General features: G+C 54.0%; 1 protein-coding gene across 1 annotated transcript; it reads right to left on the bottom strand.

Annotated features, from left to right (window-relative positions):
- Positions 1 to 27,897, bottom strand: LOC311185811 (transmembrane protease serine 9-like; the record flags this gene model as incomplete). Its single annotated transcript, XM_084256629.1, has 20 exons — positions 1 to 162; positions 564 to 697; positions 1,511 to 1,691; positions 1,926 to 2,004; positions 2,085 to 2,164; positions 2,309 to 2,406; positions 2,912 to 2,969; positions 7,592 to 7,741; positions 8,162 to 8,286; positions 9,133 to 9,301; positions 9,533 to 9,611; positions 9,690 to 9,769; positions 9,888 to 9,991; positions 24,406 to 24,475; positions 24,813 to 24,946; positions 25,922 to 26,102; positions 26,327 to 26,405; positions 26,483 to 26,562; positions 26,698 to 26,801; positions 27,846 to 27,897. The coding sequence occupies 20 exons, from the start codon at positions 27,895 to 27,897 to the stop codon at positions 1 to 3; spliced, it is 2,199 nt and encodes a 732-aa protein (XP_084112755.1).
- Positions 27,898 to 27,913: the final 16 nt, after the last annotated feature.

Raw genomic sequence — 27,913 nt, forward strand, 5'->3', positions numbered from 1 at the left:
TCAATTTTTGGCCACGGTCTCCTGAATCCAAGTCAGGTAACTAGTGACACGAACACACAAGACAGGTTTATACGTTGAGCCTGAGGTTCTGGCAGAGGACACGACAGCCACCAGGGTCCAGGCTCCGCTTTTCTTGCAGACCAGGGGCCCACCAGAGTCTCCCTGTGGGAGGAGAAGGAAAGCATCTGTGATCCCGAAGTGGGTGTGAGCACCCATTTGTGTGTCCTCACTAGGGCATTCCAGATAGTGCCTAATATTCACAGGTGGGCTCAGCAGAAAACACCAGCAATTTCCATCTGGTTCAGAGATAATTGTGGTGGGCCACCTGCTCCAGCAGGCATGGGACCTTATCTGTAAAATGGGCTGAAACTACAGGCTCAGGAGTCATGTGAGAGATGTCCTCCTGGGAGTTCCAGCCCCTGGCCAGCATCTGTTTTGCTGGTCCTGCCTTCCATTGACAGTGGGCAAAGGTTGAGAGTGAGGGGATTATGGGGCAAGGAGTGACCCTACCAGTATACGACCAGAACACAGCAGTGAGGGACCCGGCTGGAGCCAGGCCGTACCATGGAGACTGTGACATTGTTGCCCCCAGCACAGACAATGTTATCACTGATTACTCGGCGCCAGTACTCCCTGCACTCAGTGTTGGACAGGAGGGGCAGGTAGGCCTGTTGCATCCTGTCGGCTGTCTTGTTGCCTGGAAAGATAGAGGGGCCAGGAGGTGTTCAGGGTCCTTATTCTTCTGCCCACCCTGGGTGAAGGCGACCCCCACCGGACTTTCCATGTGTTTCACCATCACCATGCGAGTCCAGCACCCCCTGGTGTCTGTGGACACGGTCCTCCTGATTCCACTCCAGGCAGTGCTGACTTTGCTGCAAACACCGTTGATGAACAAGCCCTGCCTGCCCAGCCTGGTGTGGCCTGGGTCCTGCCAGCCCGGGTGTGGGCTGTCAGGGGCAGCGCCCTCTTCCCCAGGGAAGGGGATGGCATCCTTCTGACTACAGACCTCACTCTGGGAGTGACAGGGACCCTTCCTTGCTGCCCCTTCCTGGCGGCTGCTGTCCTGGGGAAGGACCAGCCAGGTAGCCCTGGGCTGGACAGAAGGACTCAGGACACCAGGGGAGACCATCAGGCCCAAGGAGGGGACACCGGGCTGAACTCTCAGGCCCCAAACTCACCCTGGTTTCCTGACCCCCATCCAGGTCTGGATGGCATAGTCACCCTGGCCTGTGATGTCCGTGGGGGCGCCATGGAGGGGCTGTAGGTGGTGAGTGGCGCAGGGCCTGCTAGGCCCTGAGCTGTGTCTTCAAAAAGAGTGCTCTAGGACATCATGGACCTCGTGTCATGCATATTCGGTAGGTTTTGATTAAGAGGGTTGTATGCCAAAAGGGACACATCAATAGCACTGTTTGAATTTGGTAAAATACCTAAGAGCCATATGGGTCCAACCTGCAGCTTAGACCCCTGACCTCAGAGCCACCTCCTGGGAGTCAAGGGTCTCGTCACTCACTGTTGGCTATGCTTTCCCCCCAGCCAGAGGTGAGACACGGGGTCCCGGCGGGGAAGTCATTCTCAGCTTTGGGCAGGCACACAGGGGACACATTCTTAGAGAAGTGGGCAGGCATGGCCAGCTTCACCAGGGCGATGTCATTGCGGAGGTATTTCTGGTTATAGTCAGGGTGGTTGAAAACCTGTGGGGGAGGCCAGGGGAGGCAGGAGGCCTGGGGCCCACCAGGGACCTGCAGGCTTGAGGACACAAATGCTTTCAAGGTGCCCACTCAAAAGACACAGCCCAGGGGAGCCCAGGGAGAACCTAGCCCATCTGGTGAGCTCCTGTCTCTCCAGAAGCTGCAGGGTCTTCTCCCATTACCTTCACCCCAGCCCCTTAGCTCTCAGCCCAGGCCTGTCCTGTGGGGCCCGTTTACCTGTGCAATTTTCAGAACCTGGACATTCTTCATATCTTGTTGCCGGTCAACCAGCTCAGTCACAGCCAGATCCGATGTTCTAGAAGAAGCAGGAGGAACGAGAAAGAAGACTGTGCCCACCCCCCCACCCCCAAATCCTCTACCCTCCCTGGGCCTCACGTGACATTGCAGTGGGCGGCGGTGATCACCCAGTTCTGGTTGATCAGGGAGCCCCCACAGGTTAGGAACCTGTTTCTGTCCTGGAAGAAGAGGGAGGGTCAGCGCTGGCAGGACACAATTTACACTAACCCGGGCTACTGGACACCCCCACCCAGCCCCACCCAACACCTCCTGCTGTGTCTTTAGCCCACTGTGACCCCACTTAGGCAAAGACTCCCCCTCACGAGCAGGGTGAGGGGACATGATCCAAGGAGAGAGTCTATACCATTGATGATCCTGGCCTTGCCGCTCATTACCAGGTGGATGGTGGGGGCCCCACAGCCTGGAGAGCAGGGGGATGGTGAGAAGGCTGAGGTCCTGGTCTTCCTGCAGAAACCTGGCTTGACCTCACTGGCACAACACCCCCTGCCACAGGCCCCTCCTCCAGGAAACCTTCCCTCTTCCTTTGTTTTTTGTTTCTCCATGTGTCTTTTGATGGTGTAAAATCTAAATCCTATTTTATTGAATAATTAATAATCTAAACTTTTTATAATGAAGGTTCTTGAAATCTCTGGAACAGAGAATCCAGTAATGTAAATGGGTTCATGTCACACTCTGGTGAAGGGTCAGAGAGCTGATTCATGTGGATCTGGGGTTTCCAATTATAATTCCAATCCTCTTGCCCAACCAATCTCCCAGGATAAGATTGTCCAGAACAAGGAGGACACGCAGGGCCCTTGACATGTGCAGACACATTTGCTGGGTCAGGACGCAGGATCCTCAGCAGCTCCCAGGGGTGTGGGAACTTGGCCAAAGGAAGAAAGGGGGGCAGGCCCAGCCCCTCCCACCAGCCAGGCTGTCCCCAGGGTCCCCCAGGCCTTGCTCCAGGCAGCTGCGCCGCTGCCCCTAAGGACAGAGACATGGCCCAGCCACTCCCTCAAGCTGATGTCTCCAAACATGTCGTCTCTTCATCTTTTTTGTAATGACAATAAACCACTAGCAGAGCTGTGAGGGGCTCACCCTGCAGAAGATTCATAGTAATGGAGTGGGGGGCCAGGTCCCCTGTGCTGGTGGAGCCTGAAATCTCACAGGCGTGGGGCCAGCAGGTGTGACAGGGACGGGCAGGAAATACAGGGAGGAGCTTCCCCCACTGAGCCCTGGTTCTGGTTATACACAGGGAGTGAGGGTGTGAAGCTGCACAGAAGTGACAGGCAGGGGCTCAGCAGAGGCCCTTTCCCAGGAGAGGGGGGAAGCAGAGACTGCTGAGCCCAGTGTGGGTGTCAGAGAAATCCCTAGGGCAAATCCACAAAAAGAATACATTTGCTAAATACCAAGGTTAAATATGTACATTTAGTATTAATTTTGTACTTATACTGTACCTTCTTTAAAAGAAAACATAATATATAACAAATGTCTAACACTAAATAGATCCTGATGGAGGCTTTGGGGGTTTTGACACCCCACCCTGTGTTCACAGCTCCCACACCTGTCCACTTCTGGGATTGTATCCTCGTCAGAGGCAAATGGTTCTTTTCTGTACCTGACACAGAAACCTCAGAATGTCCCAGAAGGACCCCTCTCCTCCCTACAAATTCAGGTTAAGTGTCTGGGCTTGAGGCCCAGGGTGCAGGGCAGGGACTCAGCTCCCCTTACACTGGCCCCTGGACATCACCGGAAGTGTCCCTCACGACCCTAAGGTAGAGCATGGTGATGATCACTGGGGGCTCGTGTAACCACAGAATCCTCCCAGCCTGGATTACCCTGGACCACGACACTCGCCAGAGGCAGACCCAGTGAGGGTGAAGCAGGAGAGAGGCCAGAGGAAGGCCATGGTGCTGCGGTCAGGGAGGGTGGTCCCCCTTTTACATCCCCTGAGCCCCAAGCCCCACCTGACCGTCTGGGCTTTCCCTGACAGAAGGTCACACTTCATGTTGTCAACTAAGGATCTGGGATAAGGGGCTATGGAACTTGTCCCTGCTTGTCTTTCACCTGGGGAACGCTAGCCCCTGGGAGAAGGCCTTGGCTACTCCTGGCCAGGAATCCAGCCTTGGGCCTTGGAGGCCTTAGGTCCATCATGGAGGTGGCAGCTGCTCAGCAAAGACTCACCTACAGGGGAGCCTCACCCAGGTGTTCTGGCGCATCCAGAGCCAAGAACTTCAGGCTAATGAATTTCTTCTGGTAAAATCCCCGAGGCAAGGAAAATCAATGAGACAAATTAAAGTCTCCTTTCCTCTTCGAATGGGTCTCAGAACTGATACTGAACACCAGCCTCAGTTTTCCTCACCCAATAAAAGGAAACAGAATTTGAAAAGAGGGAAAGTAGCTTAATTTGTTGACAAACCCAGGAGGGCAGCAGGCTGGTGTCTGAAGAACCACCTTTCTGCTCTTTGGCAGAGGGCAGGTGTTAGCCCAGCAAGGCACAGAGCAGGCTCTCTATGGATCCAGGAAGATGGGTAAAGGAGAGTCCTGGAGCCCTCTGTGGCTTTTTCAGGCTTTTATTGAGTTTACCAGGTACATGGCACACGTATGCCCACACCCTGCTCCAGGTGCCCACCATCAAGCATGCATTCAGGACCACAGGGATCACCAACCCTAATGGCGGGAGGGCAGAAATGCTTGACCATTATTTACCCTACACCATACTTGAAGTATTCGTTTCTTATCAAGGAGGTTTTGATTCCACCAAATGGCACAAGAACAAGGAAAGCTCTGAACTGATGTCAGGGAACAAGGAGGACAGGAAGATCAGGCGTAGGGGTCTGCCTGGGAGGGACCTCAAGGGTGCAGAATAGTAACCAGGGAGGAGCTCCTGGGGTGGGACATTGAGGATTTGGGGAGACTGACACCCCTGGGCCGGCAGGAAGTGTGGGCCTGTCCCTTCTGGCCCCTCTGTGTCTTCCTGTCCTGCTGTTGCTTCCAGCCCGTGTCATCCATGGAGCCCCCAGTGCAGCCCCCAGGGGAGGATTCAAAGACAGGGAGCTGCCCGGCTGAGGGAGGGTGAGTCACAGCAGAGAGGAAGGCGCCAGAGCAGAGAAGTGGCAGAGCCTGGGAGGGAAAATCATGAACAGAACGTCCGTCATTCCGCAGCTGAAAGAGTCAGGCTTAAGTAGAGCTCAAAAAGATGAGACTTGAAGGTGAAATCAATAAATATCGCTCCTTTAGAAAGAAGTCCCCAGAGCCGATCAACAACGCTGCCTCCATCTTTGACAATGGAGACCAATATGTGTAAACATTTTGGACTTAGTTTTCTTTAAGAGCATGTGGAGTAGCTAATGGTTTTGTTTTTATCGATTCATTTATTTCACTGAGGCAACATTGCTTAAAACACTGCATAGGATGCAGAGGTACACGATCACCCCATCACCTTTGTCACCACACCGTGCCCACCACCAAGGCCCCATAATCTCTCCCCATGGTTCTTGTGCTCCCTTCCTCTTTGACCTCATCACCCCCATCCTGTGTAGTTTCGATTCTACAGTCAGAGGTTTAGGGTTCCTTATTGGTTTGGTTTTATCTGACCTTTCATTTGTTTCTCTACCGTTGATAGGGTAGGATAGAAAAACTGAAAAGGAGGCATCACAATACCAGAACCTGACTCACGAAGGAGGTGGGGGCAGAGGGATTAACAGCCATTAACTCAGTATAGGAACTGAGATCCTTGGGCCAATGCCTGTATCACAGAGCACAAGACCCAAGCAGGTCTCAGGAGGGTGTCAGGAGTGCAGAGGGTGTCAGGAGTGCAGACCTGAAGGTGAAATATGGAGATTGAAGGCCCCTTTCAATTTCTACATAGTTAATCAAAATCAACAACAAACAAACCACTTCACAGAAATGAGCCTCTCCCAGAGAAGTCTAGATCAGTGCAATCTCTGCACTGGCATGGGACAGCAGTCCTGCCCACCTGTGACTAAGCAGGTGCTTCTTTAGACCAACTCTCCCCCTCAGGAGGGCAGCAGCCTCCTGCCTGCCTGTGACCTGTACCATTCCGGGGCTTCTCTGCACTGACCTCCCTCAGTGGAGGCAGCTCTCCTCAAGACCATGCAGGCCTCTCTCTTAGCAAACCTGTCCCTTTTGGGCAGCCCTTTCTGCCCGTTTGTGTCTATGCAAATGTCCTTCTTTCTTCTCTCCTTTTTATAATAAACCTGCCATTTAGGATATAACTAATGTCTCTGCGTCATGGAGAAACTGGGGGGTAGGGAGAACTAGCCAGTGCTCCTGAAAGGGGAGCTCTGGTGAAACGTTTCCCAGAATATACCCAAGGACCCCACTCTCCAAACCCTCCAAAAGCATCACTGTCACATGTAAATGACACCTTCTGATATTTATCTTCGTCCTTCTGACTGCATTTCTCTGTAACCCTATCCAGTTCCATCCATGTTGTCACCAATAATAAGAACTTGCCTTGTTTTATCTGAGTGTGGAACTATCCTGTGTGCTGCATTCCACTTCCTCCTCGTCCACTCACCTGACTGGCCCTTAGGCTGTTTCCTTAAATTGGTTATTGTTGATCCTGCTGCAAGGATTATCACATATTCCATGTTGCTGTTTTTTTTTTTTTAACACCTGGATTAACATTTTACTTCTGTAATAAAGACAAAACATGTTTATTATGGAAATTTATAACAAACAGGAACTGCTAGGATGAAAACAAATATCATATTCCCCCTGACCTGAAATGCCAATTCTGTGGATGTAACTTTTTGTCACTTGTAGCGTGGATAGCAGACTAAAATCTATATTTTTATAAACAACTAAGGTTATATTCGTGTTCTCTCTCTTGCTTCCCACTTGATCTTATGCTGTGAGCCTCTTTCCAGGACTGGGAAAGTCACGCCCTGCCCTGGCAGCCCAGAGGACCGTGAGTGAACAGCCCCCTATGGCGCCTTCCTCATGAGAGGGCCCCATGGACAGGGGGAGGCCATCTAAGGCTGGTCAGGAACAGCGCCCCAGCTCCTGCTCAGGGCCAGAGGGCAGCGCTGGTCAGTGAGGAGGGACAGTGGTCATGGACAGGAAGCGTCAATCCTACGTGATATGGACACGCAAACTGCAGCTGGAGGCCCCAGAAGGACAGACAGAGAAGCAGCTGGAATGTGCTTCGGGCCCCTCTGGGCTGTTCCCACAGAGACACAGGCCTGGTCACTCTGCCCTCTGTCCTCCTCCATCTGGCTGGAGCCCAGACGGGATCCTGGGGACCTGGTCTTCTGGAGGCAGGGGAAGTAGCCAGTGTGTGTGGGTGCAGTGGGAGGAGCCAGAGGGAGTCCCGAGATTGCCCTGGGACCCAAGGAAACTTCCAGTCCTCACAAGGAACTCAAGGGCTGGTCCAGTCACAGCAATGGTTCTGAAAGGGCACGTCGGGGAGGAGGCGGGGTGCTCATGGGAGGCCCAGGCGCGAACCCCAGCCATATAGGCACAAAGCAAGAACACGGAGAATGACACCAAATGCTTGCAAATGAAACATACTCTAAATAAACACTTTTATTGGGGACACCTGTTGTTGGGATCTGAGGAATTGGGGTTTAGTTTTTTGCCATGGTCTCCTGAATCCAGGGCATGAATTCAATGACATGGGCAAACATGTTAGGCAAGTTGGTTTGGCATTTGGAACCTCCCATGCTCGTGACGCCCACCAGGATCCAGGGGCCATTCTTCCGGCAGACCAGGGGACCGCCAGAGTCGCCCTGTGGAAAGAGAAAGGACCTTTTTAAGTAAGTCTTTAAGGGATGCCAGGACCATGGTCTGTCCGACCTGGTCAAGTCATATGTCAAGGAATATCAGGGTGACCTTTTATTCCAGCACCAGAAACTCCATCTGTCAAGTACAGCCCAGTTCTACCTCCTTCTATGGACGGTTGGGGCTGTGGTCTGTCAATGGGCTGGAAAATCTAGCCCAGAGGAGCGTGCGGGAGTCTATCTCTCCGGACATCACCCTTAAGCCTGACCAGGGCCAGTCATCTGCTGGGCATGCGTAAGTGCTGGTCCTGGCTTCCCTGGGCATCGGGCGAGGGCTGAGGATAAAGGGATTATGGGGCAAGGAGGGGCCCTGCAGCCTGACCAGTGGGGACACATAAGTAAGGGGGTGGGCTGAAAACAACAACATACGCTGCAGATGGAGGTACCGTTGGCCCCAGCACAGACAAGCCTGTCTTTGATCTTGCGCCAGTACTTAATGCACTGTTGGTGGGACAAGAGGGGCATGTAGGCCTGTTGCAGCTTCCTGGTTTGTTCTAGAGAAATAAAGAGGGTAAGACAGTTAGCATAACTCGCACTCCTAACTGACCCCTGATGGAAGAGGGTACCACAGAGCTGCCCTCTTCCTTCAGAGCTGCCAGGATGCAGGGGCCTGAGCTCAGCACCTCCATTAGACCTTAGATGCCTCAGTGGACACAGGCCTTGTGACTCCCTCCCAGCCGGGCTGACTTTGCTCCATGCACAGTTGAGGAAATAAGCCCTGTCTGCCCAGCCTGGTGTGGCCTGGATCCTGCCAACCTGGGTGTGAGGGCACAGGGACAGCGTGGTCCCCCAGGGAAGAAGACTGACATCCTTCTGATAGGAGACCCCATTCTGGGGGTCCCCACTGCACCTTCCTGGCAGCTGCTCTCTGGTGGGAGGATCAACTGGGCAGCCCTGGCCTGGGCAGGAAGACCCAGGATGCTGGAGAAGACCATTTGGCAGAGTCAGCTTTGGGGCAGGGACACCAGGCTAGACTCTCGGGACCCCAAACTAGCCATGGTCTCCTGACTTCCAGCCAGGTCTGAATGGTGGCCGACCCCTGCCCTCTCAGGCCTGGGGGAACTTCCAATGCTGCTGGGGTCTCTGTGGACAGGTGCAGGTGGTGAGTGAGGCAGGGCCTGCTGGGACTGAGCTGTGTCATCAGAACCTGCTCATTCAAGGACATCATGAACCTCGTGTCCATGAGCATTTGCTCAGGTTTTCATTATGAAGGTTGTAATAAAGAAGCAGATATATTTATGACACTGAAAAATCCCAAAAGAGAGACTTTGGTGTCCCACCTGCTGCTCAGGCACTCTGACCCCGGACCCACCCCCTGGATGACAGGCTACGGTACTCACTCCTGGACAGACCCCAGCCTGTGGTGCTGCACATGGTCCCAGGAGGGATCTCATCTGCAGATTTGGGCAGGCACACGGAGGAAACCGTCTTAGAGAAGTTGGCGGGCGTGGCTAGCTTCACCAGGGCGATATCATTGAAGTTTGACTCATCCGCAGGTTTCCTGAAAACCTGTGAGTGAGGCCAAGAGGTGGCGTGAGGTCTGGGATCCAACAGGTACTTCAGGTGTGACTAGCCAAATGCCTTAAGGTGCCCATTCAGGGGACACATCAAGGGAGTCCAGGGAGAATCTGAGGCCCAATCTGGTGGGCTCCTGTCTCAGCCAGCTGAAGAGGTTTCTATCTACTGCTGTTGCCCCACCTCTCAGTCATCTCCCGGGCTGGTGGGTAGGGGCTGGCATACCTGGGCAATCTTCAGGATCTGGGCGTTGTTCCTTTCTGTGTTCAGGTCAACAATCCCAGCCACAACCTGGGCAGCTGGGCTAGAAGAAGCAGATGGGGTGAGAAGGAGGGTGTGTGCCCAGATCTCCCACTGCCCCAACAACATTCCCTGCACTTACTTAACACGACAGTGGGCAGCGGTGATCACCCACTTCTCATTGAGCAGGGAGCCCCCACAGAAATGGAAGCCAGAGGTGGTCTGGGAAGAACAGGGAAGAGTCAGCGATGGCAGGACACCATGTGCATTAAACTGTGAAGGAGCACCTCACTGGGCTGCGCCCCAGTGTGACCCCACTTAGGCGCATACTCCCCCTCACCTGCAGGGACACCTGCCAGGGCCAGGCACCGGGGAGAGCGTCCTTTCCATTCACGATCCTGTTTGTGTTGCTCCCATCAGGGCGAATAGAAGGGGCACCACAGCCTGGTGGGGGCAGAGGGAGGCTGAGTAGGGTAAGGTCTCAGTCAGTCTGCAGAGACCTGGCTTCTTCCTCACGTGGCACACACCGCCACCTCTCTTCCCTACCACCTTAATCTTCAGTTTCAGGACCCCCACACAGAGCCTGCTGGCCCAGTCACCCTCCCAGGGATGCAGAGGGACAAGCAGCTCCATCTGGGTCATCCTGACCAGACAAGCAGAAACAGGCTGAAGAATCAGGCTTCCCTGCCCCCCTGTGTCCAGACCTTTGGACTCTCCCAGGCTCATTTCCCCAAGAAAACAGGAGCAAACACCGCCCACCTCATAGACAAAGCTCTCCCGTGAGACTGATGGGGTGAAGGGCTATGGAATTTTATTTTGAGAGTCAGAAATCCACAGGGAATCGCCCCTCTAGCACTTTGCCAGAGTGTGAGCTGGACCTGTTGACATGGCTGGATATTGCGTTCTGGAGATTTCAGGAAACTTCATTGCAAAAAAATGTAAGGTTTTAATTGTCAAATAAAAGAAGGACTTTGACTTCCCACCATAAAAAGACACATCAAAGAAACAGATTGCCTGGAACAAGGGCGACACGCAGGTCCCTTGACATGTGCAGACACATTTGCTGGGTCAGGACACAGGATCCTCAGCAGCTCCCAGGGGTGTAAGAACTTGGCCACAGGAAGAAAGGGGGGCAGGCCCAGCCCCTCCCAACAGCCAGGCTGTCCCCAGGGTCCCCCAGGCCTTGCTCCAGGCAGCACCTGCCCCTGCCCCTGGGGACAGGGACATGGCCCCGCCACTTCCTCAGGCTGGTGTCTCCAAACATGTTGTCTCCTCACCTTCTCTTATCAGAACAGAAAAACCAATAGCAGGAGCTGTGAGGGGCTCACCCTGCAGAGGCTTCATAGTAATGGAGTGGGGGGCCGGGTCCCCTATGCTGGTGGAAACTGAAATCTCACAGGAGTGGGGCCAGCAGGTGTGACAGGGACGGGCAGGAAATACAGGGAGGAGCTTCCCCCACTGAGCCCTGGTTCTGGTTATAAACAGGGAGTGAGTGTGTGAAGCTGCACAGAAGTGACAGGCAGGGGCTCAGCAGAGGCCCCTTCCCAGGAGTGGGGGTGGGTGGGTGGAGCAGGGAGCTGCTGAGCCTAGTGTGGGTGTCAGAGAATCCCTAGGGAAAATCTGAGGGTAGATACGTGGATGTTGTATTATTATTTTGTTAACTGGAAACAAACTGCTTAGCAAGTGCCAGGCATTACATAGAATTCCCAGGTAGAATAATGGGGTTCTCTTGTCACCACCCCAACTGTGCCCACAGCATCATACTCAAGCCACTTCTGCAGCTTCTGTAATTTTCTAAGCCTTGTGCAGGGTGTTAGGGGTGCCCTCCCTGTAAATTCAGGTTAACAGTTTACACTTAAGGCCCAAGGGAGCAGGGACATTGTGCAGCTCTCCCCCTTGGTCTGGACCCCAAACAGAAATACTTAGTCCCATTGACTGGGACTTGGTGCCCAGTAACTAGGGGCTTGGGGAGATCCTCCCCAACCCCTCTCAGAATAATGGCCCCCAACACCCCTGATACTCACCAAGAGTGGTTCCCACCAGGGCGAAGCAGGAGAGAAGCCAAAGGCAGGCCATGGTGCTGCAGTCAGGAGGGTGGCGCTGCCTGCTCTGGGGGCCCTTTTACATCCCCTGGGAGCCCCAAGCCCCACCCTGGCCCTCTGGCCTTCCCTGACCTGAGGGCCCCCCTCCCAGGACCTGGGGATCTAGGTGATAAGATGCCACCTTATCACCAACTAGTGTTGGCTTGTCTCTCAGGCTGTGATACAGGCCAGTTCTTGGAGAAGGGCAGCTGGCTGGCCAACTAGCATCCTGATCAACTTGGCAACTCCTGGTTTAAAGAATCCAGCTGTTTGGAACTGGATTTCCTGGACCCCAAACAGAAATACTTAGGCCCGTTGACTGGGACTTGGTGCCCAGTAACTAGGGGCTTGGGGAGATCCTGGGGGGCAGGTGGGGAGATCCTGAGGGGCATCATGGGGGGGGGCAGGTGCTCAGCAAAAAGTCATCTACAAGGGAGCTTCACCCAGGTGACCTGGTCACCCAGAGCTGTGTGTCTAGGAGTTCAATTTTACCATAGATCACAGAGTTGAGAATTTCAGGGTGCTTCTGTGCCTGCTCTAGAAAATTCCTGAGGCAAGACAAATCCATGAGGCTCAGTTCCCTGCTTGGAACCTCAGAACCAGCCCAAACAAGCGGCTCCAAGCACACAGGGAGGCCCTGCACAGCTCTCAAGTGAATTCTTGCTTCTTTGAGAATGCACAGAAGTAGTCATTGCTTAGAGTTTTGGTTTCTTATCAGTGAGGATCTGAGCCTCACTTATGGCCATTGATGACACAGAAAGATCAGGATGGATGTCAGGAACAAGAAGGAGAGGACAAGAAGGCCAGGTATAGGAATGTGCCGGGAGGCTCCTGCCCTCAGTGGGGCCACAGGACCTCCGCCTCCCGGGCAGGACCCTCTCTCCCTGGCTCTGTCCCTTTGGATCCCAGGCACCCATGTGGACAGAGCACCCCTGCCCTCGGGATCCAGAACAGTGAGAGAGACACTCACCAAGTAAGAACATCACGTGACAGGCCCCCCAAGTGGGGGGCTTCTGCAGGCAGTGTTGGGGCTCCCTGGTGAGAGACCCCCTGGGAAAACTGAATCTTCCCCCAAGACCTCGGCCTGTGCTCACCTGGGAGAAGCAGGTCAGAGGGAGCAGGTGGCTCCTGGGCTCAGGACAGTGACGCCAGTAGGAGCTTCTGGGGTGGGACATGTGAGGATTCTAGGAGACTGGTGCCCCTGGACAGGCAGGAAGCGCAGGCCTGTCCCTCTGCTCCCTCTGCACTTCCCCATCCTGCTGTGGCTTCCAGCCTGTGTCATCCACGGAGCCCCCTCAGGGACACAGAAATGAGCCGCCCCCAAGGGGGGGATTCAAACAGGGGGAGCTGCCAGCTGAGGGAGGGTGAGCCACAGCAGAGAGGAAGGCGCCAGAGCAGAGGAGGGGCAGAGCCTGTGAGGGAAATCAGGGATGGAACATCAGTCCTTAATCTTCAGTGGAAACATACTCAGTTTTAACCGCCAGTTCAAAAATGGAGAGAGATGAGGATGAAGTGAATCAACAGGACTCCTTCGAAAAGAAACTTACAAAAGCTAATCCCAACTGGTGAACTGCTTTCTCTTCCGTGAAGAAGTGAGCATTTTGGACTTCATCTTGTTAGAGCCTGTGAGCTGGGGCTTGTCAGGACAGAGGGAGGAGATGGAGGACAGATAGATCCCTAGCTTCCCTGCTTGCCCTGGATTCCAGAGCATGTGTCTGCAGGGAGCAGCCTTATCTGCAAGGCTCTGGGGAAGTGGGGACCAGTGTTTTAGCCAGGAGGAGAGCCCGAAACCACTGACATATCAAGGACAAGAAAACACTAAGTCAGGACTGGCGTGGTTCCCTGGAGGCCTGTGGGGACATCCCCATGGCACTCTCTTCTGGTGGCTACGGGTGTTTCTGGTAAGAAAGCAGCACTGTCATCGGCACAGAGAGAAGTGGGGAGCGTGCAACCCACCAGACATGCTCCAACTCAGGACCAGAATGTGGGGGCCCCCTCAGCAAGCCAGTTAACGAGACCCTAGCCGGTGGTAGGTTGTTCACAAATCAGGACAGACCCCGGATTTAAGATGGGACTTTTGGCTTCATGTGCTTTTCAGCAATAACAAGGACCTGGAAACTTTACATTTGAAAAAACTTGGGTATCTAAAACCACTTTTTCAAATGGCTTCCCTGGGCACTCGGCAAGGGTTGAGAGCGAGGGGATTATGAGGCAAGGGGTGACCCCTGCAGCCTTTGAGACAGGACAGAGCAGAGAGAGCCTGGGCAGAGCCAGGTCACACCCTGGAGACGGTGACACCATTGGGCCCGCACGGATCACGTCACCCGTAACATCACTGCCCCAGTACTTCTGGCACGCGGGCAGGAGGGGCAGGAGGGTGTGCTGCAGCTTGTCAGAAACTGTGGCTGTAAGAGCAGGGAGGCCAGGAAGAGGTCAGGGCCACGCATCCAATAGTCCACCCTCGCTGGGAGAGACCGAGGGTCCCTGAGGGCTGCCCTCCTAGGCACTCAGTGTCAACGGGGTGCTGAACCTGAGACGTGTACCTCCTTACTTCTTAGGAACCTCAGTGGTACCCAATCCTTGTGGTTCTACTTGGAGCTGATTTTGCTCTAAGGGCAGTTGCCGTAACAAGCTTGGTGTGGCCTGGGTCCTGCCAAACTAAGTAGGGGGGGCACAGGGGGAGGGTCTTCCCCCCAGGGAAGGGGAATAACATTCCCTTCCAGTCCTTCTGACTGGAGACCGCACTCTGGGGTGACAGGGAGCTCCCTCCCTGCTGCCCCTTCCTGGCGGCTGCTGTCCTAGGGACCAGCGGGGTAGCCCTGGCCTGGGCAGAAGACTCAGGATGCTGAGACCATCAGACAGAACCGGGCCTGGGTAGAGGACACCGGGTTGGACTTGCAGGTTCCCAAACCCATCCGGGACCCCTGAACCTCCAACAGGTCTGGAAGGCATCTGCACCCTGATTTCTCCTGAAAATCAGGTTAACTGTCTGGGCTTGAGGCTCAGGATACAGTGCAGGGACTCAGAACTCTCCTTGGTCTCCCCTCCACCTCACCCTGCCATAACCCCACTGCACCCTATGATGGGGCCTGATTGAGAACTGCTGGGTCAGTGCCCTCCTCAATCTTCACCCAGGCCTACTGGCCCCAGACCTTGAAAGCAAAGGTGTCCCTAACCAGGGTAAAGCAGGAGAGAAGCCAGAGGAAGGCCATGGTGCTGTAGTCAGGGAGGGGTGGGGTCACACGCTCTAGGTCCCCTTTTACATTTCCGGGCGCCCCAGGCCCTGCCCAGGGCCTCTAGATCTTCCCTGGGCTGAGCAACACCCTCCCTGCTGTCATCTAAAGGTAGGTTTTAAGGTGCCACTAAACTTTCCTAGCCGAATTCTCAGCCTGGCACACACCGCACTTGGACAAGGGCAATTGCCTGGTCCACAAACTCCCATCAGTCTTGGGATAACCTGGGTCAAAGAATCCCGCCTTGTCTGAACTGAGAGGGCCTGGGTCCATCATGGAGGTGGCAGGTGCTCAGCAAAAACTCATCTACAAGGGAGCCTCAACAGGTGTTCTGGGTCACCCAGAGGTGAGCATCCAGGACTCAATTCCAACACACACCCAGGATTTCAGACTATTTCTCCATCTGCTCAGGAAAACTCCCCAAGGCAAAGGAAACACATAAATCTCAGTTCCCTACAGAATGGGCCTCGGAACCAGCCCAGACACAAAGGTCAGAGCATGTAAGGACACGAAGGGATCACCCTGCTCATCCAAATTCCCTTGATCTGTGATAATTCATAATTTACAAAGTAGTCTTTACCTATTAAATGAGGATTTGATTCACACCATAAATATCCCATTAAGGACACAGAAAGCTCAGGGCTGATGTCAGGAACACGGAGGACAGCACAGGAAGGCCAGGAGTAGGGATGGGCCCGGGAGGCTCCTACCCTAAGTGGGGCCACAGGACCTCAGCCTCTGGGGCAGGCCCTGTTCTAGGTTCTAGATCCATGAGAGAGACACTAGCCAAGTAAGAACATTCCATGACAGGTCCCCAATGCGGAGAGGCTGCTGATGTCAGTGTCCAGGCCTCACTGGTGAGAAGACCCCGTGGGAGAAGTGAACATTCTCTAAGGCCTAAACCCTGTGCTCACCTGGGGAGAAGCAGGTCAGAGTGAGCAGGGCAGCCAACTCTGTAGATGTTACCTCTATCTGCATTTTATTTCCCATGTGTAAAGTGTAAAGGTATAGAAAATCTATATTTTTATGTGAAACACAACTTATAGTATATGTTCACTGTCCTGTTTCTGATTTGACATTGTATTTTCAGCATTTATCCAGCTCAGTGAGAGTCACGCCCTGCCCTGGCAGCCCAGAGGACTGTGAGTAAACAGCTCCCCGTGGTGCCTTCTTCATGAGAAAGCCCCATGGAATTGGGGAGCCCCTCTTGGGCTGGTCAGGAACAGCGCCCCAGCTCCTGCTTGGGGCCAAAGGGCAGCACTGGTCAGTGAGGAGGGACAGTGGTCATGGACAGTGTCTGACAGTGTCTGACCTACGTGACATGGGCACCAGGGAGGAGCTGATGTGGACACGCCGGCTGGAGTTGGAGGTCCCAGGGAGGACAGACAGAGAAGCAGCTGGAATATGCCTCGGTCCCCTCTGGGCAGTTTCCACAGAGGCACAGCCTGGTCACACTGCCTTCTGTCCTCTCTCCATCTGGCTGGAGCCCAGACAGGATCCTGGGGGCCTGGCCATCTGGAGGCAGGGGGAGCAGCCAGCGTGTGTGGGTGCAGCGGGCAGGGCCAGGAGGGGTCCCAAGGCTGCGCTGGGGTGCTGCCCCGCCTGGCCCCCACCTTGGATTCTGTCTCGGGGAAGCAGAGCTCCCTCTCCTTGAGGCCTCGGCAGGTGGAGCTGGGTCTCCTGGTCCTGGGCTGGAGCAGCCTTTTAGGACACCGGCTGCGAGTTTTCTGCTGATAGTTTAGAAAGATCTGCTGCAGCCAGAATGATATCATAGAATCTCAGTGTATCTTTTCCTTACTATTTTATGGTCTGTATTTTAGTATTTTTTAAACTTGATGCCTCTTAATACTTTCTAGAGATATCCCACCCCCACCATTATCCATCTACCAGAGCCAACTTCACTTTATCTGTGAGAACAGTCCAGCAGATTTTGCATTTTTGACAGTTTGATGTATTCAAAATGGGGATGAATAGGTAAAATTGGCCTTTTCTTTGATCTACAGGGAGACTATAAACTTTTTCAAAAGTTGACAAACCATTTTATGTTTCTTTTTCAATTAACTTTGTCCATTCTCCATTACCACAGTCAAATTTTCCCTCTAGTGTGTCTGGGGAGTTACCTCTCTGACTTGTTCTCTTGCTCAACTCTCAGAGACACAGGGTCATCTCTGTTGTTTCCCCCATGTAGGACTCTGTTCTTTCTCTCAAATAATTGCATTTCTGAGGAACTGTAACCACAGCTGATCACACTCAAAGTTTTGTTGGCCTGTGATTTTTTAAAAAAGATTTATTTATTTATGCATTAAAGAGCTGGGGTGTGGGCCAGAAGTGCTGGAGGTGGGGGGTGGGATGTGAGAGGATTCACCAGAGACAGAGTGGGGAGGAGAACAGGCAGATTGACTGAAATACACCGCTGAGGGGAGCAGCGGGCGAGACAGGAGAGGTCTGCTGCGCCATGAGGGTCACCTCCCTGGCCGGGGATTGAACTCATGTTGCAGTGGTTGCTGATAGCTTCATAGTGCTGAGACTTAACCCCTTGTGCCACCAAGGAGGCCCTGGCCTTTGATGTTTTAACTCAATTTTGTTTTAGAGTTAAATCACCTCAGTGTGGGGGACATTCTCTGACAGGGACCAGGCTCCTGGGGCCTTGACCCTCATCTGTGGGGAAGTTCAAGCAGCCACATTTCAGGGGACAGAGAGGGTGGGCCAGCAGCTCTGAGCTACCTGGTTATGAAGCTTTGGTTATGAAGTTTTATAGCCTAGGGGTGTCCTGGCTGAGTGTCACCCAGCTTTGAACATTAGGACTCCCATTTCTGGGCAGGGAAGATACTGAAATAGTGACATTTGCACCTAATCTCTTTTCCCCGTTCCAAGCAGGGAGCAAAATCTTTCCTATTTCCCTTTACTCAGAGCAGTATCAGGCAGCCTGAAGGCTCTGATTCTGGGCCTGTTGTGACAATGCACTCCAGTGACAGAACCTGGACATCTGTGTCCCTGGAATCCAGAAAGGGGAGGGGGAGCATCCCCACCAGTGAGGCCCAAGAGGCCCAGGAGACCAGGGCACAACCTGCATATTTAAGAACTAGTTTTCACTCCAGGAAGTTCCCTTTGGCCCATCTTGCCCCTCCTCCAATCCAGAACCTGAGTTTATTGCCGGCAGGGAGTAGGGGGATCTCTCTGTGTCAAAGAGCACAGCCACAGCCACTTCCCCCTCCACCCATATGAGGACCCCATGCAGGTCTCCCCACACCAGCCCTCAGGGGCGCAGCTCTGTCATCAAAGCCCGTGGAGGCACTGAGGGCGGAGCCCGCCTTCCTTTCATTGGTAGCAGCTGTGGTGACCCCCCTGGCTGACCTCTAGCAGCCACTTTGTGATCCTGAGGAGAAAGGGATCCTGACCCAGAGCTGTGTCCACCACCATTAGAACAAGTCTCTGCTGGGGGCAAAAGCAAGTCCCTGATGAGTGTCTCTGTCAACCCTACATTTTATTGCAAAAACATAGGAGAGAGAAATAACCACAGGAGGAGCTTCCTCTCCAGGCCCCTTCGCCACTCACAGGCACCAGCGTCTGACCCTCGGGAGCAGGGCGGCAGGGGACCAGCCCTGGCAACTTGTGGTGACAGAGAGATGGGGAGACACTCGTGTGCCAGCCGGCAGAGAGCCCGGGAAGGAACTAGGGCAATTCGGTGAAGACACAGGAGATCCCAGAGGATGCCTAAAAGCAAGATTCCCCAGTGGTCCAGAGGGCAGGGCCTTCAGCTTTATCCCCAGGCAGGTCCCTGATTAAACAGATCCCTGCAATACTTCCTTCTCTAAACTCACCTCCCTTGTTCTGTTTCCCTCCTGGAGGTTTGCCCCTTTCTACAGACTCCGCAGCTCCTCTGCCATGGGTCCCGTCTGCGCGTGGGGATCCATGTGCGCGTGGGGACCTTCCTCTTCTCCTGCTGGGCTCCTGTGTCAGGTGCAGCCTGTGCACCCGGAGGGTTGGGAAGGGAGTGCCTCCCCCCAACACCACCAGAGACACGCTGGACAGCACAGCGCAGTTGCACTGCGGGGGAGCAGGGAAGGCTCCAGGGCCCTGTGGGAAGGTCTCAGGCCTGCAAGATACCGAGTCCTGGCAAAGGGGTTGATTCCCTCACAGGCAGTGCCCTCAGGAAGCCCGTCCAAGTGACACCCCCTGCCCCTGCTTTCTGTCCTTCAAATATTGCCACCGACTGGCACACACCTGCCCAACACAAACCCACCTGGCACCGGGACTGCTCATACAGGTGGGTGCCAGGATGCTCATTAGCCTCCCTGAGACACCCCTCAGCCCGGGCTGTACAGGGGCCCAGGATCCTAGGTGATTTCAGAGGCCTGTGGTGCCTGAGGTGCCAGCTGAGCCCTGAGCACCCAGAGACTCTCAACACTTTGTTCCACCAGCAGCAGAAACAGAAGCAGCCAGAACTAGGACGGACCCAGTTCTTTCAGGATATACCTTACCCGTGTTAGGAAGGCCCACCCCAGTTCAATACCTCTCCAGAAGACCTTACCCCCAGTGGAGCCCCACCCATCACTGGAGTAGAGACCATCTCAGACAACAGGGTCCCCCCAGGAGTTCACTGCTGGATGTGCCCTGCCCCCTCCCCAGAGATGACACCCAGGACAGACATGTCCACACAACACTGACCTCCCTGCACCCCAGAGGGAGAAGCAGCCACCACGGGACCCACATGTTAGAATACACGCCCTGGTCTCTCCATCGCTCATCTACGTCCAGGGATGGAGCCTTCCAGCTGGGGCAAAGTCTGTGGGCTGGATGAGGCTGCTGCTGTGTATTATTACGGGATGGGCTGCTCTCACCCTACTAGATGGGTGCTGCTGGTCAGGACCTGCCCCTGATGGACCCGACCTGCTCCCCAGGCTGTGGAGGCCCCACCATGACGGGGCCCTGTCTCTCAGGGGACGGCAGGGGAAGCCCCTGACATTGGGCATTTTAACTGTCAGCCAAGGGCCTGTTTTCAGCTTGATTGCCTAGGAATCCTCTTCAAAGACAGTGGTAGAGAAAAAACAACCCCAGCCACAGGACTAGATGAGACCCGGCCTAAATTCTGCCTTAAAATGTGAGATAAATACCAAAGAAAGACCAATAAGGAAAGACAGATCTGTTGACATTAAAGTTAGGAGTAGAAAGCCAAGAGTAAAAACCGTGACATATTTATACCAAAGACACCCAGACCTTGTGTGCACAGGGGCCAGGAATGTGGGTTGACAGTAGGTGGAGTTGCCCACCTAAAGCCTGAGCTAACACTGCCCTGCCTTCCAGCATGTTCCACGGCAGGGCCCCTTGTCCTACCTGAAAACTGTTTTGAGGTGTCCAGGGCCACATGGGCTGCATCCTTGACTGTATTAATGGTTGCCTTGGGGCAAGACTGCCCCCTGGTGGCCATAAATGAAAGGCCACATCTAGCTTTTCAGCCCCTCTGGCGTCCTACTCAGGGGGAGGCTGGGCCTCCTCATCCCTAAGCAGCAGGGAATGCTGACTCCTGTCAGGGCCTTTCCCCTGGAGTGTGCGCCATTGTCACTACACTCGGGAGGCTATTAGAACTGCTCAGGGTCTCCTCCTCCTCATTACTTGATTGGAGATGTGGGTAGGGCTTAGAATTACCTTGCTAATATGTTCCTGTTTCTGCAGGGGGGGAGAACCCCATTTTGAGAACCCCTTTCCAGGAGTAGGTGCTCTGCATTTGGGATGCTCCTGCCCAGGGAGCTCACGAGCCAGTTGGAGATGTTCCCGGCAACAGGTACCTCCAATGGAGAGGGGTGGGCTTCTAACTGGGGCCAAGACAGGGGCCCTGTGGGAGCCAGAAGGAAGGCGCATGAACTAAGTTAAATAATGAGGAGTAATGATACAGATTTGGGGTGCCACACAATGCCAGGTTGTTTATTGAGGCAACTTAGGCTTTTGCTCAAGGCCCAATTTCCTTATATCACTGGATTGGGGTCCCTGAGAGGCACCTCTATTCTGTCCCAGAACTTCCAGGCCCCAGGAACCAGCCTCACTCTGCAGGCCCCACCCCTCCTGCTGGTACCTGTGTCCACCTGATGTCCTCTCTTGTACACCGCACACCGCCCCCCCCCAGCTACTCCCACCTCCCTGGCCCCAGGAGAGGAGCCTCCTGCTCCTGCTCAGCATCCCGCGTACCCTGGGGGATGAGGCATCTTCTGGGCTCCTGGAACACTCCTCAGGGGCCTTCTGCCATGCCCCCTGAGCCTTGCAGCTCCCACACAGGCACTGCCTTTCTCTCTCCTGGGCGAGTCCCCTGCTGCTCTCCCTGCTTCTAGGAGCCACCCACTCCCTGCTTCCAAATCCTCAATGCTCCAGCCTCCACTTTCCTGTTCTGCCCCCTACTGACCCCCAATTTCCAAACCTGCTCCCACTGAGCCTTCTGGATTCTACACCATTATGTACCAAAAGCTTCATTGTGCTCAGTAGCAGTCCCCCACGACACCATCCTTATAGCGGCTCCCTCCCTCCAGTTCTTAAACTCTGGACATACAATGCCCACTAGTGAATTCCCTTCCAACCAGATGCCACCCAGTCGTCCGGTGGAGTCTCACCACCTTTACTCTCACCTTGCGATGGTGCCTTCCCTGCCCACAGCAAAGGGTCCTCAAAGCGAGCTGCCAGCCAAGGTCCAACTCTGGAACCCCATCCAGCACCAGCTTTCTGGGGCCCAGTCTCTGTGCCAAGGTGTAGGTAGGGTAAGTGAATTGGTCAGGCCTTTACGCTGCTGGCCTCTGTGGCTATCACCCACAGCTTTGATTGTGCTAGTGCAGGAGGCGCTTGGGAGAGTGGGCCCGGGGCACGCATACCTGATTATGGACACCTGGAGTATGGTGTGGGCACGCGTAAGTGGGTGCACCTGAGCCTAGAGGCGGAGAGTCTGTCACTCAGAGAACAGCTGCAGCTACTGGAGAAAGCTCTGAGAGGACAAGCTACGGCTGTGAGAGGAAAAAACGTCAGGGAAAGTTGTATAGATTCTCAGGGTGCCCAAGTTGCAGTCTCCCTGCTGGCTTGTTGCACCTGGATACTATTAAAAAACCTGTGGGGATAATGCCAAGGGCTCCAAGTTTCTCTTTGAAGCTGCCTGAGCTGATGGTGACCCTACCTGGCCTGGGATGGTTGCTAACACAAGGCCTTAGCTCCAGGCCTCGGGAAGCAGCCAACATGTGAAGATCAGCAGCAGGGAGTGCATGGGGGAGCTCCTGGCTCCCACACCCTGAGGGGAAGGAGGGGCGCAGGGGGACACAGCCAGGAACTGGGCTCCAGGACTCAGCTTTGGTGAGCAGATGGGCCTTTAACCCACTGACCAATCAGGGGTTGGGCTGCCCAGAGAGGAGGCGCGGCCTTGGTCTAGGGGATACTTTTCAAATCCACAATATACTCAAATGGCCAATAATCACACGCCCTTGTGATTGATGCCAATGCCAGGAGCATTTTCTAAGAACCTTAGCCGAGGATGAGCTTTGGGATCCAACACGGCTAATGGCCATCTGCAGAGGAGTAGAGCCTCCTCAAATATAATGGAGGGCCCGTGCACTCAGTGAGGCTGCTGGAGAGATTATCACACAAGTGTTCTAGCAAGGATATGAAAATCTATTTACATTGGGAAAGCAAAGACATGTATTTGATTTCATTAATTATACCAGTAAAGGTAATGATAATATTACTTACTATTTTCTATAACAGAGGATAAAGCAAACACATAATTATGGCATATCCCAATTCCATCATTTCCTTTGTATCTAAAGAATGAGGATTCCTGGTACAGAATTAAAAACCTGTCGATGGACTCTATTTCCAGATAAGTAAACAACCTTTAGTCTTGTATTTGAAAGGGGAATAGCTTGATGCATCCATCTTTTATCTTAAAAAATATTTTTGATGAAATAGTTCTTGGTACTGTCCAATGGAAAGGCCTAGAAACATTCTCTAATAACCAATCATGAATATCACTACACCCAGTCTGTGGGCTTGAAATTCATTTTCTACTCTATGGATTGAGGGGGTTTTAGAGAAAAAGCTGATTCAGGGTCTGGGGCAAGGAAGCTTGGAGCCCACGTGGCCCCACAATGTCCCAGAGCCAACTAGACAGCTCCCTAGTCAGAGGGAATTTCAGCTTCATGAAGGGTAATAATTATAATATTTAGAATTTTAGTTCAATCTTAGAGCTTATAATCACTCAAAAACAGAAATAAACTTAATGGGTCACCTTTGAGGTTGAGAGGGAACAAGCCTGTTATCTTAAAAAAAATGAGAGTTGGGACCTCCCTGGTGGCACAAGGGGTTAAAACACAACCTATGAAGCTATCCGCAGCCTCTGCGGCAAGAGTTCGATCCCCAGCCAGGGAGCTACCCACATGGCACACCAGACCTCTTCTGGCTCGCCTGCTGCTCCCCTCAGTAGTGTATTTCTGTCGATCTGCCTGTTCTGCTCCCCCCTCTGTCTCTGGTGAATCTTCTTACCCACCACACCTCTGGCCTGTACCCCGGCTCTTGTATGTATAAATTAATAAATCTTTAGAAAAAATGAGAGTGAACAGAGAGCATATTCCCCCTCCATGTTCATATGCACATGACACTGGGTCACGGTGAGAGATGGGGAGACATCTCCATGAAAAGATTAATAAATGAGAAAGAAAAGTTGAAATTAAGGAACCACCGTTCTACAAATCCACCAACAGTTAATGGTCCAGGCAGTTGGCATAAAATTCTGTAACCCTCACTAAGAAAGAGACACCACTTTGGACACCTTCTGATGCAGGAACCCAGCCACACCTACATCCTGGCTAAAGGGATGTACTGGGTGATAAAATATCTAGATAAAGCAAACTGTTCCAGAAAAACCAGAAGTTGGGGCATCTGAAAGGACAGGGGTGGCAGCCTGAGGAAGCTTTCCCAGCTCCTCAGTTCAGAGTGAGTGAGAAGGACCTGGGTAGAGGCAGGGAGGGTAGAGACTACATGGATGGTCTGGGGTGGGGTGTGCAGGGGGTTCCAGGCAGAGAAAGGTGCCTGGAGCATGTGGGGAGGGACAAGCCTGGCTGGGTGACCCTCTTGGTCGCAGAGGACTGCATGGCCTGGCCTGGAGCACTCCTGCCTTCCACAAAGCTCCTTGGGCCAAGTCCTACTTCCAAAGGCACAGAAACCAGGCTGAGAAATGAGGCTGCAGCAGGTGGTCCTGGACTCCACCCCAGTGGCCTCCTGAACAGGGAGGCCCAGACCCAAAGGCCTCAGCTCCCTGAGAAACAGGGGCTGCTGGGGCTCTGCAGCCTGGAAAGGGAGGGTCATGCCACCCCCTGGTGGTGACAGGGACACTGCAGCCACCTCCCCCAGGTCACACACACACAAGCAGTCAGGGCTTCTATGCAGAGGCTTTTATTGCAGGTAAAGGTGCTGAAATGAGTCAGGGTTTAGTTATTGGCCATGGTCTCCTGAATCCAGGGCAGGAGAGAAGTGATACGATGGCAAACGAAAGGTTTATAGGTCAAGGAATATAGGGTACCACGGGACAGGATGCACGCAAGTGTCCAGGCTCCATCCTTCAAGCAGACCAGGGGGCCACCAGAGTCGCCCTGTGGGAGGAGAATGATTCAGCCTGAAATCCAGAAATGGGTGGTGGACACTTGTGTGCCCTCACCCAGCTACATACGTGTTGTACCGAGAAATGACAGGTGGGCTCTATAGTAAGCAGCAGAAACTTCCACCTAGTGAAAAGGCTGCACAGATATGCACCCAAGTCAGGGGTCCAGAACCCTGCCTTAGCTGTCTCCACAAGGCATCTATTTGCTACTCTTGGCTTCTCTGGGCATTGGGTAAGGGCTGATTGTGAGGGGATCATGGACAAGCGGTGGCCCTTGCATTGTACAAGAATGGACAACCCAGTGAGGGTCTGGGCAGAGCTAGGCCTACCTTGGAGAGGCCGACACCGCTGGCCCCGGCGCAGATGAAGTCTTCAGTGATGGCTGGGCCCCAGTACCTCCTGCAGTCGGCGAGGGGCAGCAGCGGAATCGGGGCCTGCTGCAGCGTGATAGAGGTCCTCTTGACTGCAAGGACAGAGGGGCCAGGGAGAGGTCAGAGCCCCTCACTGCAACACACCCTGTGTAGAGGACACTGGATCTCTGAGCTCCCTCCACACCCCTCCAATGGCCCGTCCACCTGCTTTACCGTCACCAGCACTGTGGGTCATAGTCCTGTACCCCTGTGGGCCTTAAATGTGCCTGTCCTTCCAGGCACCCCGGGTGGGGGGGCTGACTTTGCTCCCAGCACAGTGGATGACACAGGCCCTGCCTGCCCAGCCTGATATAGCCTGGGTCCTGCCAGCCCGAGTGTTGGGGGCTCAGGGGCAGCATCAGTCCCCATTGGAAGGGGACGGAAATACCTCTGCCTGGAGACCCCACTCTGAGAGTGACAAAAGATGACAAGGTGGAGGGGCCACCAGGCTTGACTCCCAGGCCTCCAATGCTACCCTGAATTCCTGACCACCTAGACAGGGCTGGATGGCAGCATCATACCGCCAAGCTCAGCTTGGGGGAAATCTGGGCTGCAGGGATGTGACCACCTAGTCAACAAGAGCAGCCTGACCTGACAACACCCTCCCTGCGGCCTGTCCCTACGCCCACTCCCAGCTCCTGTCCCCACCTCCCACGCTCCAAGCCAGCCACGCGGGGCTCCCATCCCATACGAACATCCCATTTTCTTTCCCTTTGGCTTTTGTCCCATCGGCTTTTCCCACCCAGATGCCATCTCTGAATGCGTCTCCTTCATCACATAGGACTCATGTAGGCGTGGAGGTCCTGCTGGGATCCAGCTGTGTCTCCAGAAACTGACATTAAAAGACATCACTACCCCCATGTCCAGATGTTTGGTAGGTTTTCAGTAAGAGCTTTATAACAAAGAAGCAGATGTATAAGGGACAGTGTTGGGTATAAGAAAATGCATAAAACCTCACTGTCCCACCTGCTATTCAGGCAGCCAGGCCACAGACACACCTCCTGGGTGACAAGGCCATGGTCACTCACCCTTGGGGTTGGGGTATCCATACCCTGTGACGACACAGGGAGTCCGTGGCTGGACGAAGTCCCCAGCTCTGGGCAGGTGCACGGGGGACACTCTTGCGGAGAAATTGGCAGGTGTAGCCAACTTCACCAGGGCAATGTCATTGAAGGCAGAACGCTCAGTAAAGGAAGGGTGCCGGAAAACCTGTGGGGGAGGCAGGAGGGGGAGTGAGGTGGGCTACATCTGGGATCTACAGGACTCTGGAGACCAATCCCAACCAGTGGCCCATTCAGGGGACACAAACATGGAGGCCCAGCAGAATTAATTGAGCTGAGCTCTTGTCTCACAAGCAGCTGAGGGGTCTTCTCCCATTGCCCTGTAGCAACCCCTCCATGAGCCTCTGGGGTCTGTCCTCAAGGCCTTCTTACCTGGGCAACCTTCAGCACCTGGGCTATCCTCCTGTCTGTACGCCGGTCAACCATCCCAGCTACAACCAGAGTGGAAACTCTATGGCAAGAAGGTGAGTTGAGGAGGTAGGAGGTGCCACTCCCCTCCCCCACCCCATTATTGTCCCTGGGCCTCACTTGACTTCGCAGTGGCCAGCGGTGATCAACCAGTTGTCACTGATCAGAGAAGCTCCACAAGCGACGTCACCATCTCTATGCTGGAAGAAGAGGGAAGGGTAAGCTCCTGCCCAACTAGAGCCACAATGAATTAGGCCACAGCCCCCACCCCACCCTCACACCCTGCAGTGCCTGATCCCAGTAGGACCCCCACTTAGGTGCAGGATCCCACTCACCAGCAGAGTCACATGCCAGGGCCAGGAGCCAGGGCGAGCAGTCACCCCATTGACGATCCTGCTGGTGATGGTTATTTTGGAGTGGGAGGCAGAGGCCTCATGTCCTAGGGGATGGGAATCTGTGAGTAGAGCTGAGAAACAGGGTTGCACCACAGACACCATAGCCCCTACTGCCACACTCTTCTCCTTCTGGAAGCTTCCTGAGGCACCCCAACCCATAGGCTGCAAGATCACACACACCCTGCCTGCTGTCCCCTGTCACGCTTGCAGGGAAACAGAGGGGCAGGCAGTTCCATCCGGGCCACCCTGCCCAGAGGAGCAGAAATAGGCTGAGAAATGAGGCTTCTCTGCTCCCCCTTTCATGCTAAGAGACCTCAGCTCTCTCTGACTCTCTCACACCCCTGGGAGCTGACTCTGACACCGCTAATGTCACATGCAAAGATCATCTGTGAAATTGGGGGTTCAAGAGTATTTGAGATAACATAAGAGACCCCAAGTTCCTGAGCAATCACCCCTTTGACATGTGCTAGAGTGTGTCCTGGACCTGTTTACATGGCTGAATAAATTTAAACATACGATAAAAAAGAAACATACGATACAGAAAACATACGATACAGAAAACAAAGATGAGATTGTCCAGAACAAGGAGGACACGCAGGAACCTTGATATGTGCAGACACATTTGCTGGGTCAGGACACAGGATTCCCAGCAGCACCCGGGGATGTGAGAATTTGGCCGCAGGAAGAGAGGAGGGCAGGGCCAGCTCCAGAGTCCCGCAGGCCTTACTCCAGGCAGCACCTGCCTCTGGGGACAGGGACATGGCCCGACCACTCCCTCAATCTGGTGTCTCCAAACATGTCATCTTCTCATCTTTTTGTAATGACCATAAAACCACTAGCAATAGCTGTGAGGGGCTCACCCTGCAGAGCCCTTCATAGCAATGGAGTGGGGGGCCGGGTCCCCTGTGCAGGGAGGAGCCTGAAATCTCACAGGAGTGGGGACAGCACGTGTGACAGGGACAGGCAGGAAATACAGGAAGGAGCTTCCCCCGCTGAGCCCTGGTTCTGGTTATACACAGGGAGTGAGTGTGTGAAGCTGCACAGAAGTGACAGGCACCCTATTGCAGGCCCATAACCCAGACACTCACCAAGGGCAGCCCCAAGCAGCGTGAAGCAGGAGAGAAGCCAGAGGAAGCCCATGGTGCTGCAGTCAGGA

The sequence above is a fragment of the Talpa europaea genome, assembly GCF_964194135.1.
Source record: "Talpa europaea genome assembly, chromosome: 16".
NCBI lineage: Eukaryota > Metazoa > Chordata > Mammalia > Eulipotyphla > Talpidae > Talpa > Talpa europaea.